The sequence below is a fragment of the Aulonocara stuartgranti genome, assembly GCF_965226115.1.
Source record: "Aulonocara stuartgranti genome assembly, chromosome: 14".
NCBI lineage: Eukaryota > Metazoa > Chordata > Actinopteri > Cichliformes > Cichlidae > Aulonocara > Aulonocara stuartgranti.
The window spans coordinates 201,823-215,000 of record NC_138950.1 but is presented as its reverse complement, the minus strand read 5'-3'; the positions used below and the strand labels follow the sequence as shown (position 1 = coordinate 215,000).

At 47.4% G+C, this 13,178-nt stretch overlaps 1 protein-coding gene across 3 annotated transcripts in view; it reads right to left on the bottom strand.

The window, feature by feature from the left end:
• atg16l1 (ATG16 autophagy related 16-like 1) overlaps window positions 1–12,931 on the bottom strand; it is a 27,370-nt gene extending 14,439 nt beyond the window's left edge. The window contains exons 1-4 of one of the 3 annotated variants that reach the window (XM_082503514.1): window positions 12,724–12,931; window positions 10,892–11,003; window positions 8,198–8,291; window positions 8,020–8,122 (exon numbers count right to left, since the gene is read on the bottom strand). In XM_082503514.1, the coding sequence (XP_082359640.1) occupies window positions 8,020–8,122; window positions 8,198–8,291; window positions 10,892–10,997 (303 nt within the window). In that variant the 5' untranslated portion in view covers window positions 10,998–11,003; window positions 12,724–12,931. The remainder of the gene's footprint in view (window positions 1–8,019; window positions 8,123–8,197; window positions 8,292–10,891; window positions 11,004–12,723) is intronic. The other 2 variants (XM_082503515.1, XM_082503516.1) reach the window with 2 other exon arrangements.
• Window positions 12,932–13,178: the final 247 nt, after the last annotated feature.

Here is a 13,178-nt window from a genome sequence, read left to right as displayed (position 1 = left end):
ACAGGGCCGTTTACCCTCATGATTAATATTCACAATAAAAATATGAGGCAAACATCATGAAGTCTGTATGTGTTTCACAGTGTCGAACAACCTTGGTACAGTTAAACCTAACAGTTACCACATGACGGAAACACCAACGTTATCTCTTTTAATAAAGTTTATGCATTTATCTTCCCTACTGCACTTTACGCTAGTGAAACCTGGCGCTCAACAAGTGCAACTATTCAACACCTGAACGTGCTTCAACAACGTGGCTTGCGGCGAATCCTGAGAATTTCCTACCGGGACCGAATAACAAATGAGGAGGTCCTACGAAGAGCAGGCACCCGCCCATTAGCCGATGTTGTTGCAGAAAGACGCTTTCGCTTTGCGGGACATATTTTACGCCTACCCCCTCATCGCCCAGCTAAGATTGCCATGACATGGCGTCCACGAACTGGCAAGCGAAAGCAAGGCCGACCAAAGACCACATGGCGTCGAACATTTATGGACGACCTGAGAACTGTCGACATTGCCTGGGACGAAGCTGAAGCAGTTGCTGCTGACCGACATCGATGGAGATCACTAGCTGCCCGATGCGCCGCTCGGCGTAGGAGGAACTAAGTACTAAGTAAGTATTTATAGGCAGGTCACGCTGACTACTGAACAAAAACACAAAGATCAGATGTTAATCAGATTTTTTTGCTCTCTCTCCTCCTTAAATATGTTTTTAATGTTAGTTATAATTCAGAATTGGCGACTGAAACACGTAGGACACATACAAACATCAGGAAATAAAATCCCGATAAATATAACCTCAGTAAATGTTAGTTTCAACATGCTGGTTGTTGGTGTGCAGAAACGCCTTCAAAAACAATGGCCACCAGGCCAAAGCAACGGTTTTGACTCGATCAGCGTTAACCCCGCCCCCTGGGTTTGATGGGTGACAGATCAAATGATTTTATGGTGAGACCTGAAGGAGTCAAGTGTGCCAAAATGAATTAATTAAATACAACAACACAATTCTCTCCGTGAATCGCTATCTTATCGTGGTGGAGGGTCTGTGTGTCCCAGACCATGGGAGACCCTACCAGGGCAAAAGCCCCTGGTAGGGTCTCCCATGGCAAATTGGTCCTGGGTGAGGGACCAGACAAGGAGCGATTCAGAAGATCCTTATGAAGAAAACATCGAGGGAACAGTTTACCCTGCCAGGGATAGGGTTACCAGGGCCTCGTCCTGGAGACAGGCCCGGGGAGGGTGCCCGAGGGCGAGCTTCTGGTGGCCGGGCCTTAGTCCATGGGGCCCGGCCAGGCACAACCCGAAAAGGGGACATGGGCCCATCCTCCCGCAGGCCCACTACACGCAGGAGGCGCCATATGGGTCGGGTGCATTGTGTGCTGGGCGGTGGCCAGGAGCGGAGGCCCTGGCGAACTGATCCCCGGCTACCAAGACTGGCAATTGAGACATGGAATGTCACCTCTCTGGTGAGGAAGGAGCCTGAGTTAGTGCGTGAGGTTGAGAGGTACCGGCTAGATATAGTCGGGCTCGCCTCTACGCATGGCTTGGGCTCTGGAACCAGTCTCCTGGAGAGGGGCTGGACTCTGTCTCAGTCTGGAGTTGCCCCTGGTGAGAGGCGGTGGGCTGGGGTGGGTATTCTAATATCCCCTCGGCTTGCTGCCGGTACGTTGGGGTTCTTCCCGGTGGATGAGAGGGTTTGTTCCCTGCGCCTTAGGGTCGGGTAATGGGTCCTGACTGTCATCTGCACTTATGCGCCGAGTGGCAGTTCAGAGTACCCAGCCTTCTTAGAGTCCCTGGGTGGGGCTCCACCTGGAGACTGTTGTCCTGCTGGGAGACTTCAATGCTCATGTGGGTTATGACAGCGAGACCTGGAGGGGTGTGATTGGGAGGAACGGCCTCCCTGATCTGAACCCGAGTGGTGTTTTGTTATTGGACTTCTGTGCAAATCCCAGTTTAGCCATAATGAACACCTTGTTCGAACATAAGAGTATCCATAAGTGCACGTGGCACCAGGACGCTCTAGGCCGCAGGTCGATGATCGATTTTGTAATTGTATCAGCAGACCTGCGACCATATGTTCTGGACACTTGGGTAAAGAGAGGGGCTGAGCTGTCAACTGATCACCACCTGGTGGTGAGTTGGATCAGGTGGCGGGGGAGAACGCTGGACAGACCTGGTGCACCTAAACGCGTAGTGAGGGTGTGCTGGGAACGTCTAGCAGAGGCCCCAGTCCATGAAATCTTCAACGCACACCTCCGGCAGAGCTTCAACAGCATTCCGAGGGAGACTGGGGACATTGAGTCCGAATGGACCATGTTCAACGTCTCCAATGCTGAAGCTGCTGCATTGAGCTGTGGCCAATGTGCCTGCCGTGGTGGTAATCCCTGAACCAAATGGTGGACACCAGAGGTGAGGGGAGCCACCAGGCTGAAGAAGGAGTCCTATCTGGCTTGGTTAGCCTGTGGGACTCCGGAGGCAGCTGACAGGTATCAACAGCCCAAACGGAATGACGTTGTAGGGCTGTCCTGGTTGACACGCCTCTACAATGTTGCGTGGAGATCAGGAGCAGTACCCCTGGACTGGCAGAACGGGGTGGTGGTCCCTATCTTTAAGAAAGGGGACCGGAGGGTGTGTTCCAACTACAGGGGAATCACACTCCTCAGCCTCCCTGGGAAAGTCTATGCCAGGGTGCTGGAAAGGAGAGTTCGTCCGCTAGTCGAACCTCGGATACAGGAGGAACAATGCAGTTTTCGTCCTGGTCGCGGAACACTGGACCAGCTCTTTATCCTCTCAAGGATACTTGAGGGTGCATGGGAGTTTTCCCAACCAGTCTACATGTGTTTTGTGGACTTGGAGAAGGCATTCGACTGTGTCCCTCGGGGTGTCCTGTGGGAGGTGTTGCAGGAGTATGGGGTGTCTGGCCCATTGCTACGGGCCATTCGATCGCTATACAACCGTTGCAAGAGCTTGGTTCGCATTGCCAGCAATAAGTCGGACTCGTTCCCGGTGGGTGATGGGCTCCGCCAGGGCTGCCCTTTGTCTCCGGTTCTGTTCATAATTTTTATGGACAGGATTTCTAGGCGCAGCCAAGTGGCGGAGGGCTTTCACTTCGGTGGCCTCAGAATCTCATCTCTGCTTTTCGCGGATGATGTGGTTCTGTTGGCTTCATCGGGTGATGGCCTCCAGCTCGCACTGGAATGGTTCGCAGCAGAGTGTGAAGCAGCAGGACTGACGATCAACAGACCCAGGACACGCTGGAGAGATTATATCTCTCGGCTGGCCTGGGAACGCCTTGGTGTTCCCTCGGATAAGCTGGAGGAGGAGGCTGGGGAGGAGGTGGTCTGGGCTTCTCTGCTTAGGCTGCTGCCCCCGCGACCCGGCCCCGGATAAAGCGGATGAAGATGGATGGATGGATAAATACAACATTAAATCATTAATTAAATGTGTCAATAATATTTATTTAATTAATTTAAAATTTTAATTAATTTTAAATTAATTATTGCCACATTTAATAAATTATTTAATGGTGTATTAAATTAATTCATTATATAGGTCCTGGCTATGGAACGCCAGGACTGCCATAATGAATTAATTAAATACACCATTAAATAATTAATTAAATGTGGCAATAATTAATTAAAATTGGAATTAATTAATTAAATAGTTATGACACATGTAATTAATTAATTATTGACACATTTAATTAATTATTTATGTATTTCACATTTTAATTAATTATTGACACATTTAATTAATTATTGACACATGTAATTAATTATTTAATGATATATTTATTTATTTCATTTTGGCAGTCCTGGTGCCTGGCTCTCATCTTGAAATAATTTTATCTGTCAGCCTCACCCATCAAACTCAGGGGGCGGGGTTAACGCTGCCCATGCAGCTTCTCTAACATTTGATTGGTTGCCGTGCAAAGTAAGTCAAAACAGGTCGATCCTAGATAATCGATTGCTTGTGTAGACTTGGGGCAGTCAGGTATCCCAGAATGCAGATCAAATCACAGGCAGCAATGGTGGTGGTGTAGTTTTAAAATACCCCGTTTTTCTGTCACCAGCTACACTTTTAACAGTGTTTTAGCCGCGAATGTCGCGACGTACGTCTGGTCAGGTTGTCAACATAGAACATGTTTGCAAAAGTGCTCAGATGTTTTCAGAGATTTCACTAGCTCTGCTAACAGTTAGCATGCAGAGTGCACCGAGGGGGTTACGTTAACCGGTTTGTTTACATTTTCCACTCTCCGTGTTCCACATGTTGCATTCGCAGATTCTCATTTTCACCGAACGATCGTCTCTTTCCGCCTGGTCTTGTGTCTCTGTGCTTCTGTAACATAAAGAACGAGCTGACATTTTTCTCACGAAACCAGCGATCAGCTCAACAGACCCTCAGTTTACCTGCATGCATCCTCCTCCTCATCTGTCAGCTGTTTAACACCTGCTGCTAATTCAAGAAACACGCCCACGTTACCTGGTGATAGTCACAGTTTAACTGGGCAGCCGGTGCTCGATATAACGCAATGTCAGCGCATTTTTCTGCACAAGATAAGTAAATATAGTGTTTTCCCCGAGCGCAGAGCTGCTGGAGCTTGTTTCCTTACAGAGCACTTTATAGGCGAACAGCTTCATCGGCGGCTGATGTCCAATCACCGGCACACAGCTTTCAAACCTCAGCTGAGTTTTAGCTCTCAGTGGTTAAACGCTGGACTTCATTCACTCAGGTTCTGTCTGTCGGGTCACGTTTACTTCGCTGTTTTATTTACAACTGAGCAAATCGGTTTGGCTGAGGTTAAAGTTACGTTTCATAACTGCATAGTTTCACAGACGTTTAATGGTTCACTGGCACATGTGTTAGACTGAACTATCATCTAAATATCATCTGTTTTTTAATAGTTATTCAACTGTATTCTAAGCACCAGCTGTCTGTTAGAATGTGATTTTTTCTCTCTCTCTGTTGGCAGAGGTATAAAAATGCGCAGGAAAATCTGACGTGCATGGCGAACTTCACCGACGATATTTAGGGAGGAATAAACACACATCAAACATAAATGAACCATTTGCCTGTCTCCATAATTGAGAGCATTTTCTCTTCTTATGTCAACACTCTCTCTCTTTTTTTTTTGCTTTTTCGGTCATGTTATGTTTACCTGTCAAAGGCTTGTTACAAACTATGAAACACATCGTGCAGACGTCTGGATGTTAGAAGAAAACGAATACTGCTCATGAATGAGACTAAAGGCAGGAAGGTGTCCTTTAAAACTAAACATGTTAATAGGACCTCCCTATTTATATCATAGTTTATGATATAGCACGTGTATTTCAGTAATAGCCTGCTGAGGCCACTATACGTGCTGGCCTCATATCAAATGTGAAGGCAGACTGAGTCTATGTTTGACGTTTGTTTATATCTAATCTTCCTTTTCAAACATTTAAACAGCAGCGAGTCTGCAGCTGAGGGAATACAAACTCAAACTGTCGGAACAGGTTTGCTCGTTTCTTGGATTCATTTGGTGATTCATTAAATGTATAACTGTTATTCTAATCTGCTGCTGAGTCTCTTACACTTTTCTTTATGCTGTATATTTTCACGTCTCTGGAATAGTTGGCAGTTAGATAGTCAGCTGGGAAACTTTGTGTTAACTCATGGAGCTGAGGATATCGTGGATATCGTGGATATGCAGATGTTAAACAGATTTATTTGCTCTCTCTCCTCCTTAAACATGTTTTTAATGTTAGTTATAATTCAGAATTGGCGACTGAAACACGTAGGACACATAAGAACATCAGGAAATAAAACACCGAAAAATATAACCTCAGTAAAAGAAGTCAGCGGGGGTTACTACAGCTGTGTACCGGGGCCTGCGCTTTGTCGGTGGGATTGCTTGCGAGGCGAACGGGTCTATCCCGGGCGATCGTGGCTCAAGAGTTGGGAGTTCGCCTTGTAATCGGAAGGTTGCCGGTTCGAGCCCCGGCTCGGACAGTCTCAGTCGTTGTGTCCTTGGGCAAGACACTTCACCCGTTGCCTACTGGTGGTGGTCAGAGGGCCCGGTGGCGCCAGTGTCCGGCAGCCTCGCCTCTGTCAGTGCGCCCCAGGGTGGCTGTGGCTACAATGTAGCTGCCATCACCAGTGTGTGAATGTGTGCGTGACTGGGTGGATGACTGGATATGTAAAGCGCTTTGGGGTCCTTAGGGACTAGTAAAGCGCTATATAAATACAGGCCAGGCCATTTATCCCACGCTTTGCCGTGAGACTGGGCAGACATCTCCGAAATCATCGAAACACTTTTGCAAAGAGGCTGTATCTTGACAAACCGACCAGACACATGAAGATTAAACCACTACATTCTCGGCTAAAAAAATATTAAAACGGTATTTGGTGACACACAAACAGGGTTTTTCAAAGTTCAGTTCTGTTAGCTTCTACATGCCGGTTGTTGTGTGCTAGAAACAATGGCCACCAGGCCAAAGCAATGGTTTTGACTCGATTAGCGTTAACCCCGCCCCCTGAGTTTGATGGGTGAGGCTGACAGATTATTTCATGATGAGAGCCAGGCACCAGGACTGCCAAAATGAAATAAATAAATATATCATTAAATAATTAATTAAATGTGTCAATAATTAATTAAATGTGTCAATAATTAATTAATTACATGTGTCATAACTATTTATTTATTTAATTAATTCCAATTTTAATTAATTATTGCCACATTTAATTAATTATTTAATGGTGTATTTAATTAATTCATTATGGCAGTCCTGGCGTTCCATACCTGGCATTCCACCGCTGTGTAATCAATTATTGTAAATGTAAATGTTATCAGGAAATGATCAGACAGGAGAGGGTTTTCAGGAAACACTTAAATGTTCAGTTTCTATGCCATATGTTAAAACAAGATCTAGAGTGTGATTAAAGTGGTGGGTGGGTTCTTGATTGAGTCTAATTAAAAGTCTGTCTTGGTCTTTGCTTTTCAAGGTTTTGCATTAGGTCATAGGACGTGGTACCTTCGTAGTACCAGATACTTCTGTAGTACCTGTACGAACGGGGTTCCAAGTGAACTGAGCAGGTACTAAAATGTGTCGTCATCAGACTACATGTCACCGATTCGCTGGTCAGTGGCGTCACTCGATGAGTGTTCCCCTGAGTCTGGAGAAACGCTATCGACCTTTGTTGTAGCGTTTGTGACGCACACTAATTATTTCGCTCGGACGCATTGTTATGACAACAACCAGCAAATTAGGATGTACTAAATTAAGCCAGAAACAGCTTTACGCTCCATTTGGAGCTGTGACATCATCGCCATCAGCACTCAGTATTCAGAGGTGGAGCTCTCCAGCACACGACTGCACCTCCACCAGCCCTCGCTCACTGTGATGAGCTGCAGCAGGAGGGAGAACTGAAAGTCAAACATTCACACTTCCTGCTATAAAGCCTCGTGTGTCACATGTCAGCAGCTCAGAGTTTCCATGAGTCAGAGGATGTCAGCTGACAGAAAGTATCAACTATCACTGTGACATCACTTCCTGTTAGTGATGGTCAGGAATCATGTGATTAGTTGCGAATTCCCTCACATGATCAGAACTGCGAGCACGTCCCTGCGACTGACGTCCTGTCATCCTCACCTGTTTCAGGCAGCTTCAGGAAAACAGACCTGGCGGCGGTTTAAGCAGTGGGCGTGGCACAAAGAGGCACTTCAGTCTTGGGTGGGCCAGCGGTGTGTGGGTGAAGCAGAGCCTTGTTTCACCACCAACATGTGAGCGGCCACAGCGCGTCGGCAAACACGCAAAGAAGCCTCCATCCACTGTCTGTTTAAAACAATGTCACGGCGCCGCGAGTAGTCACTCTGTTGCCGGATTATTGAGGAGCAAACTGAGCGTGTCACACAGGAAACACTCCAGGTTTTCCCTAACCGTGTGCACTAACACAGCTCAGTAACTTGCACCTGTACGTCCCCCTAACCCCGCCTCCCCGCACACACGCCTCAGGCTTGGCGGCATGCCGGCAAGCACTCACCTCGCCTCGTTTCTTGTGCAGCTCCGTCAGCTCCTCCTGGTGCCGAATCCTCATCTGAGCCATCTCCTGCTGCAGAGCGTCGCTGCGACTCGAGTCCGCCGCACTGCCACGGGACACAGAGACACGTTAGACAACACGCCGACGAGTGACAGCACACACCAGCACGCCTTACACTCACCTGGACTCGTGGCCTCTCTGAACGTCATATTTGTCGGCCTGGTAACGCTCCGATAGAACAGCCTGCAGGTCCGCCTTCTCCAGGAGACGGTTATCTGAAAACCCATCAATACATCAACAACTATGACAACTCAAACAACATGGACGCTACGCTGTAGGTGGCTGACAAGTGTGTGGGTGGAGCTTCCTTCTGTCAGCTGCACTCAGGGTTAGTCAGGTCCTCCTGAGCGCCGACACGACAGCTCCAGTCAGCTGTACAGGTGTGTGAGCTGCAGCCATGTTTAAATCCAACATGGGAGTCAGCACCGTGTTAATGTCAAGGGGGCGTCACCACAGCAACCTACGAAGCAGAGCTCTGAAAGGCTTCACTGCGATGAGTTGATGTGTCGCTGAGTGCTTCTGTGGGCACACTGCTCTGTGCTGCCGACGGCCTCTGCTAACTGCTGTTAGCTGCTGTCAGTGGAGCTTACGTTGTTGGACACTTGGTGACCAACACGAGTCGAACTGAGAACGTAGTCATTCTTCATCAGAGTGGAAGTGTGATTTTTAGGACACTCAAGCCTAGCTTCTAATCAGCTCCTGCTGTTGTTTGGCAGGGCGTAGTCATGTGGGTCTAATCCTGCTAGACCTCAGTGCAGCATTCAATACTGTCGACCATAATATCCTATTAGAGCGATTAGAACATGCTGTAGGTATTACAGGTACTGCACTGCAGTGGTTTGTATCATATCTATCTAATAGACTCCAGTTTGTGCATGTAAATGGAGAGTCCTCTTCACACACTGAGGTTAATTATGGAGTTCCACAGGGTTCAGTGCTAGGACCAATTCTGTTTACATTATACATGCTTCCCTTAGGCAGCATCATTAGAAGACATAGCATACATTTACACTGCTATGCTGATGACACCCAGCTCTATCTGTCCATGAAGCCAGATAACACACACCAATGAGTCAAACTGCAGGAATGTCTTAAAGACATAAAGACCTGGATGGCCGCTAACTTTCTGCTTCTTAATTCAGATCAAACTGAGGTTATTGTACTCGGCGCTGAAAAGCTTAGAAATATGATATCTAACCAGATTCTTCCTCTGGATGGCATTACCTTGGCCTCCAGTAACGCTGTGAGGAACCTTGGAGTCATTTCTGACCAGGACATGTCCTTCAACGCACATATTAAACAAATATGTAAGACTGCTTTCTTCCATTTGTGCAACATCTCTAAAGTTAGAAATATCCTGTCTCAGAGTGACGCTGAAAAACTAGTTCATGCATTTATTACTTCCAGGCTGGACGACTGTAATTCATTATTATCAGGATGTCCTAAAAACTCCCTTAAAGCCTTCAGCTGATCCAAAATGCTGCAGCAAGAGTGCTGACAGGGACTAGAAAGAGAGAGCAGATTTCTCCTGCTTTGGCTTCCAGAATTCAAAATCCTGATCCTAACATACAAGGTCTTAAATAATCAGGCCCCATCTTATCTTAATGACCTTGTAGTACCATATCACCCTATTAGAGCACTTCGCTCTCGCTCTGCAGGCCTACTTGTTGTTCCTAGAGTATTTAAAAGTAGAATGGGAGGCAGAGCCTTCAGTTTTCAGGCCCCTCTTCTGTGGAACCAGCTTCCAGTTTGGATTCAGGAGACAGACACTATCTCTACTTTCAAGATTAGGCTTCAAACTTTCCTTTTTGCTAAAGCATATAGTTAGGGCTGGACCAGGTGACCCTGAATCCTCCCTTAGTTATGCTGCAATAGACGTAGGCTGCCGGGGGATTCCCATGATGCATTGAGTTTTTCAGTCACCTTTCTCACTCACTATGTGTTAACAGACCTCTCTGCATTGAATCATATCTGTTATTATCTCTGTCTCTCTTCCACAGCATGTCTTTATCCCGTCTTCCTTCTCTCACCCCAACCAATCACAGCAGATGGCCCCGCCCCTCCCTGAGCCTGGTTCTGCTGGAGGTTTCTTCCTGTTAAAAGGGAGTTTTTCCTTCCCACTGTCGCCAAAGTGCTGCTCATAGGGGTCATATGATTGTTGGGTTTTTCTCTGTATCTATGAAGCGCCTTGAGGCAACTTATGTTGTGATTTGGCGCTATATAAATAAAATTGAATTGAATTGAATTAATCTAACTGAGTGTGTTCATGCAGGTTTGTGTGTCTTAGAGCAGCGGTCTCCAACATTTTTTGCGCCACGGACCGGTTTATGCCCGAAAATATTTTCACGGACCGGCCTTTAAATACAACAAAATAAAACTAGTACCGGTACCAAAAAAAGAAAATTTATTCATAACACACGTGAAAAGACCCAGGAAAACCGAGTAAACGATAAAAACGATAACAAAATAACGCTGAAAACCGATATAAACCCTGAAAACCATACATTTCACACCTGAGCCTCAACTCTCGCGGCCCGGTACCAAACGACTCACGGACCGGTACCGGTCCGAGGCCCGGTGGTTGGGGACCGCTGCTTTAGAGCTCTGACTTCACTTCAGACTTAAGGAGGAAGATGAAGAAATGTTCATATATAGCTCAGCTACTTGCGATCTTTGACTTCAAACCAACTTACAGCTGCTGCCTTACAGCAGTTCTTAAAATAACTTTAAGATTTCTATCTGAACCTCTGGAAACTGGAACATTCCAGGGAATTCTACCGAGTACAGAGGGTTAAAGAAAGAGTGTGTGTCTCACACTGCAGGATGATCTCCTCGAAGGCCTGTCTCTGCTCTCGGTCTCTAAGCTTGAGTTGCTCCGCCACGTGTTTCTTCCACAAACACTCGCCTCGTCGCTCCGCCATCACCTGCTGACACACACACAAACACACACAGCTGGGTCCAGACAGAGCTTCGACCTTTAATGCAGTCTCCACCTGTCTAACAGAGGGCCAAACACCTGTTCAGGTGAATTGTTGTAAGAGGGCCATGACTACGGAGGAGGTGCAACATATCCAGGCTTTCTTTGAGTTAACTAGATCAACAAAACCTAACCTCAGTCAGAGCTAACTCTCTCTGATAACCTGGGCTCTCTGCTTCAGGCTCAGTGTGCACTCACATGAAACAGGGGTATTCTGCATGTCATGCGACTCTTCCTCCTCACAGAATGACCCTGTGAATGCTGCTTGCACCAATCAAAGCCATGATCAAGGATGATGATGATGATCTGAGAGCTGAAGCAGCAGAATCTTCAGCACAGAGCGGGAGAATAAAATTTGATTTACAGCGAATGATTTGGTGTCTGAGCGCACTCAGTGCTGCTCTTTGTCTCTAAGATGACGGCTACACATTACAGCTGTTTCCATGGAAACATGAACACTTCCTGTCCCACAGCCTGATAAAGGAGACCTGAAATCAAATCAGAGGGCATTAATGTGATTGGCTGAACAGGTGTGTTCACTGTTTGCAGTGACTCAGCAGGAGCATCACATGCAGTCTTAGCTGCTGGGCATCTTTTACTGCTTTCCGGAAGAAGCTGCACACTGACAACATGCACGTAAAAAAACCAGAGGAAACATCACCTGTTCTGCATCTGTTTCCAGCTTGTGGAAGAGCCGATTGGGCCACAGAGTCTATGTCAGCTGATAGGTAATAATAAAACCTGTAATCTGTGTTAAAATTGCCTAAATAGGATCTTAAGCCCCGCCTCCTAGATCTTTGTCTGAAAACACAGAGGCTCAGGCTGGTCAAGTCTCACCTGGCCTGCAGGTGTGCAACCTCTGCTGCGATCCCTCTGACACCCAACAGAGGCCCACTGTATTTGGGCCTCTGTCTGCATCTTAATTGTCCCTTGGGGATAAATAAAGTCTCTCTGACTCTGTCCCACAGACGGCCATGTTTAACACCTGACAGGGTGTGGAAAACATGCCTGGGTAATAACCTGCATTATTGGGGGCGTAGCCTCTTTGACTAACAGCTGTCTGTAAATGGACAGGTCTGATTCAACTACTGGAGTGCTCAAAGCACTTTAAAGCACACACACACACCTAAAGAGTAACTCAGGGTTCAGTGTCTTGCTCAAAGGCACTTTGGCACCCAGGGCTCAAACCACCAAACTTCTGATTGCTATATAACCTGCATGTTCACATGAGCTACCTGGACCTCTGTCCCACCCCTTGTGGAGATGAGTCCAGCTATGTCGGATGACGTCACTCTGATCAGCCCCTCCTGGTGGCGGAATAACTAAGCAACCTGTGAACTCAGGTGAGGAGCACGGGCGACAGCGACGCGGTGAACCACGTGATTAAACTCCCACAACAAAGACAAACACATTGATGACGTCAGGTGGACCCCGGCTCCCCTGAGCGGACGGCTAGCTTCTCTGTTAGCATGCTAACATAGGAAGAGCAGTGCTAACAGGCTAGCGGTCCTCTGAATTTCTCCGCGGCAGCGTGGCCGCCGGGAGGGCTCCTGCGGGCGGGCCTGGGGTGCTCCGAAGCTCGCGGCGAGGCTGCTCGCGGACTTGGACCCCCGTGACTCAACACGTTAGCATGCTAGCCGCGGGGCTCGCAAAGCGTAGCGGACACTCACTGCGCGTGTGTGCGTCCCCGACGGCGGCGCGTGTCCTCCGCGAGATCCCCGTCCACCTCGCGCTCCGGTCTCCGGTTTCCGGTGATTTTCGGTGAATTTGTCATCAAACAACACCTGAGCTGCAGCCGCCGATCCACTTCTGCGCCATTCTGACTCCAGCGCGCACTTCCGGGAGGCCGCACGAAGATGACGTCATAACTGACTGTTTTGGTGAATCTTTATTGACACTGCTGAATGAATGGCCCAGAATGAGTGTGTATGCGTGGTGTTCCGGTGTTATGCCCAAAACTGATTGCTCGTATTTAAACTGCTATAAATAACTTGTTGGTCTCTAATAGCTGAAATACATGTCAAATGTTTCCCTCATGAATGACATCAAGCCAACTTGAGCCACAAACAACATTCCTGTCACAAGGTAGACGTGGCAATCAGTTTTTGGCAGTGCCTTTTATATA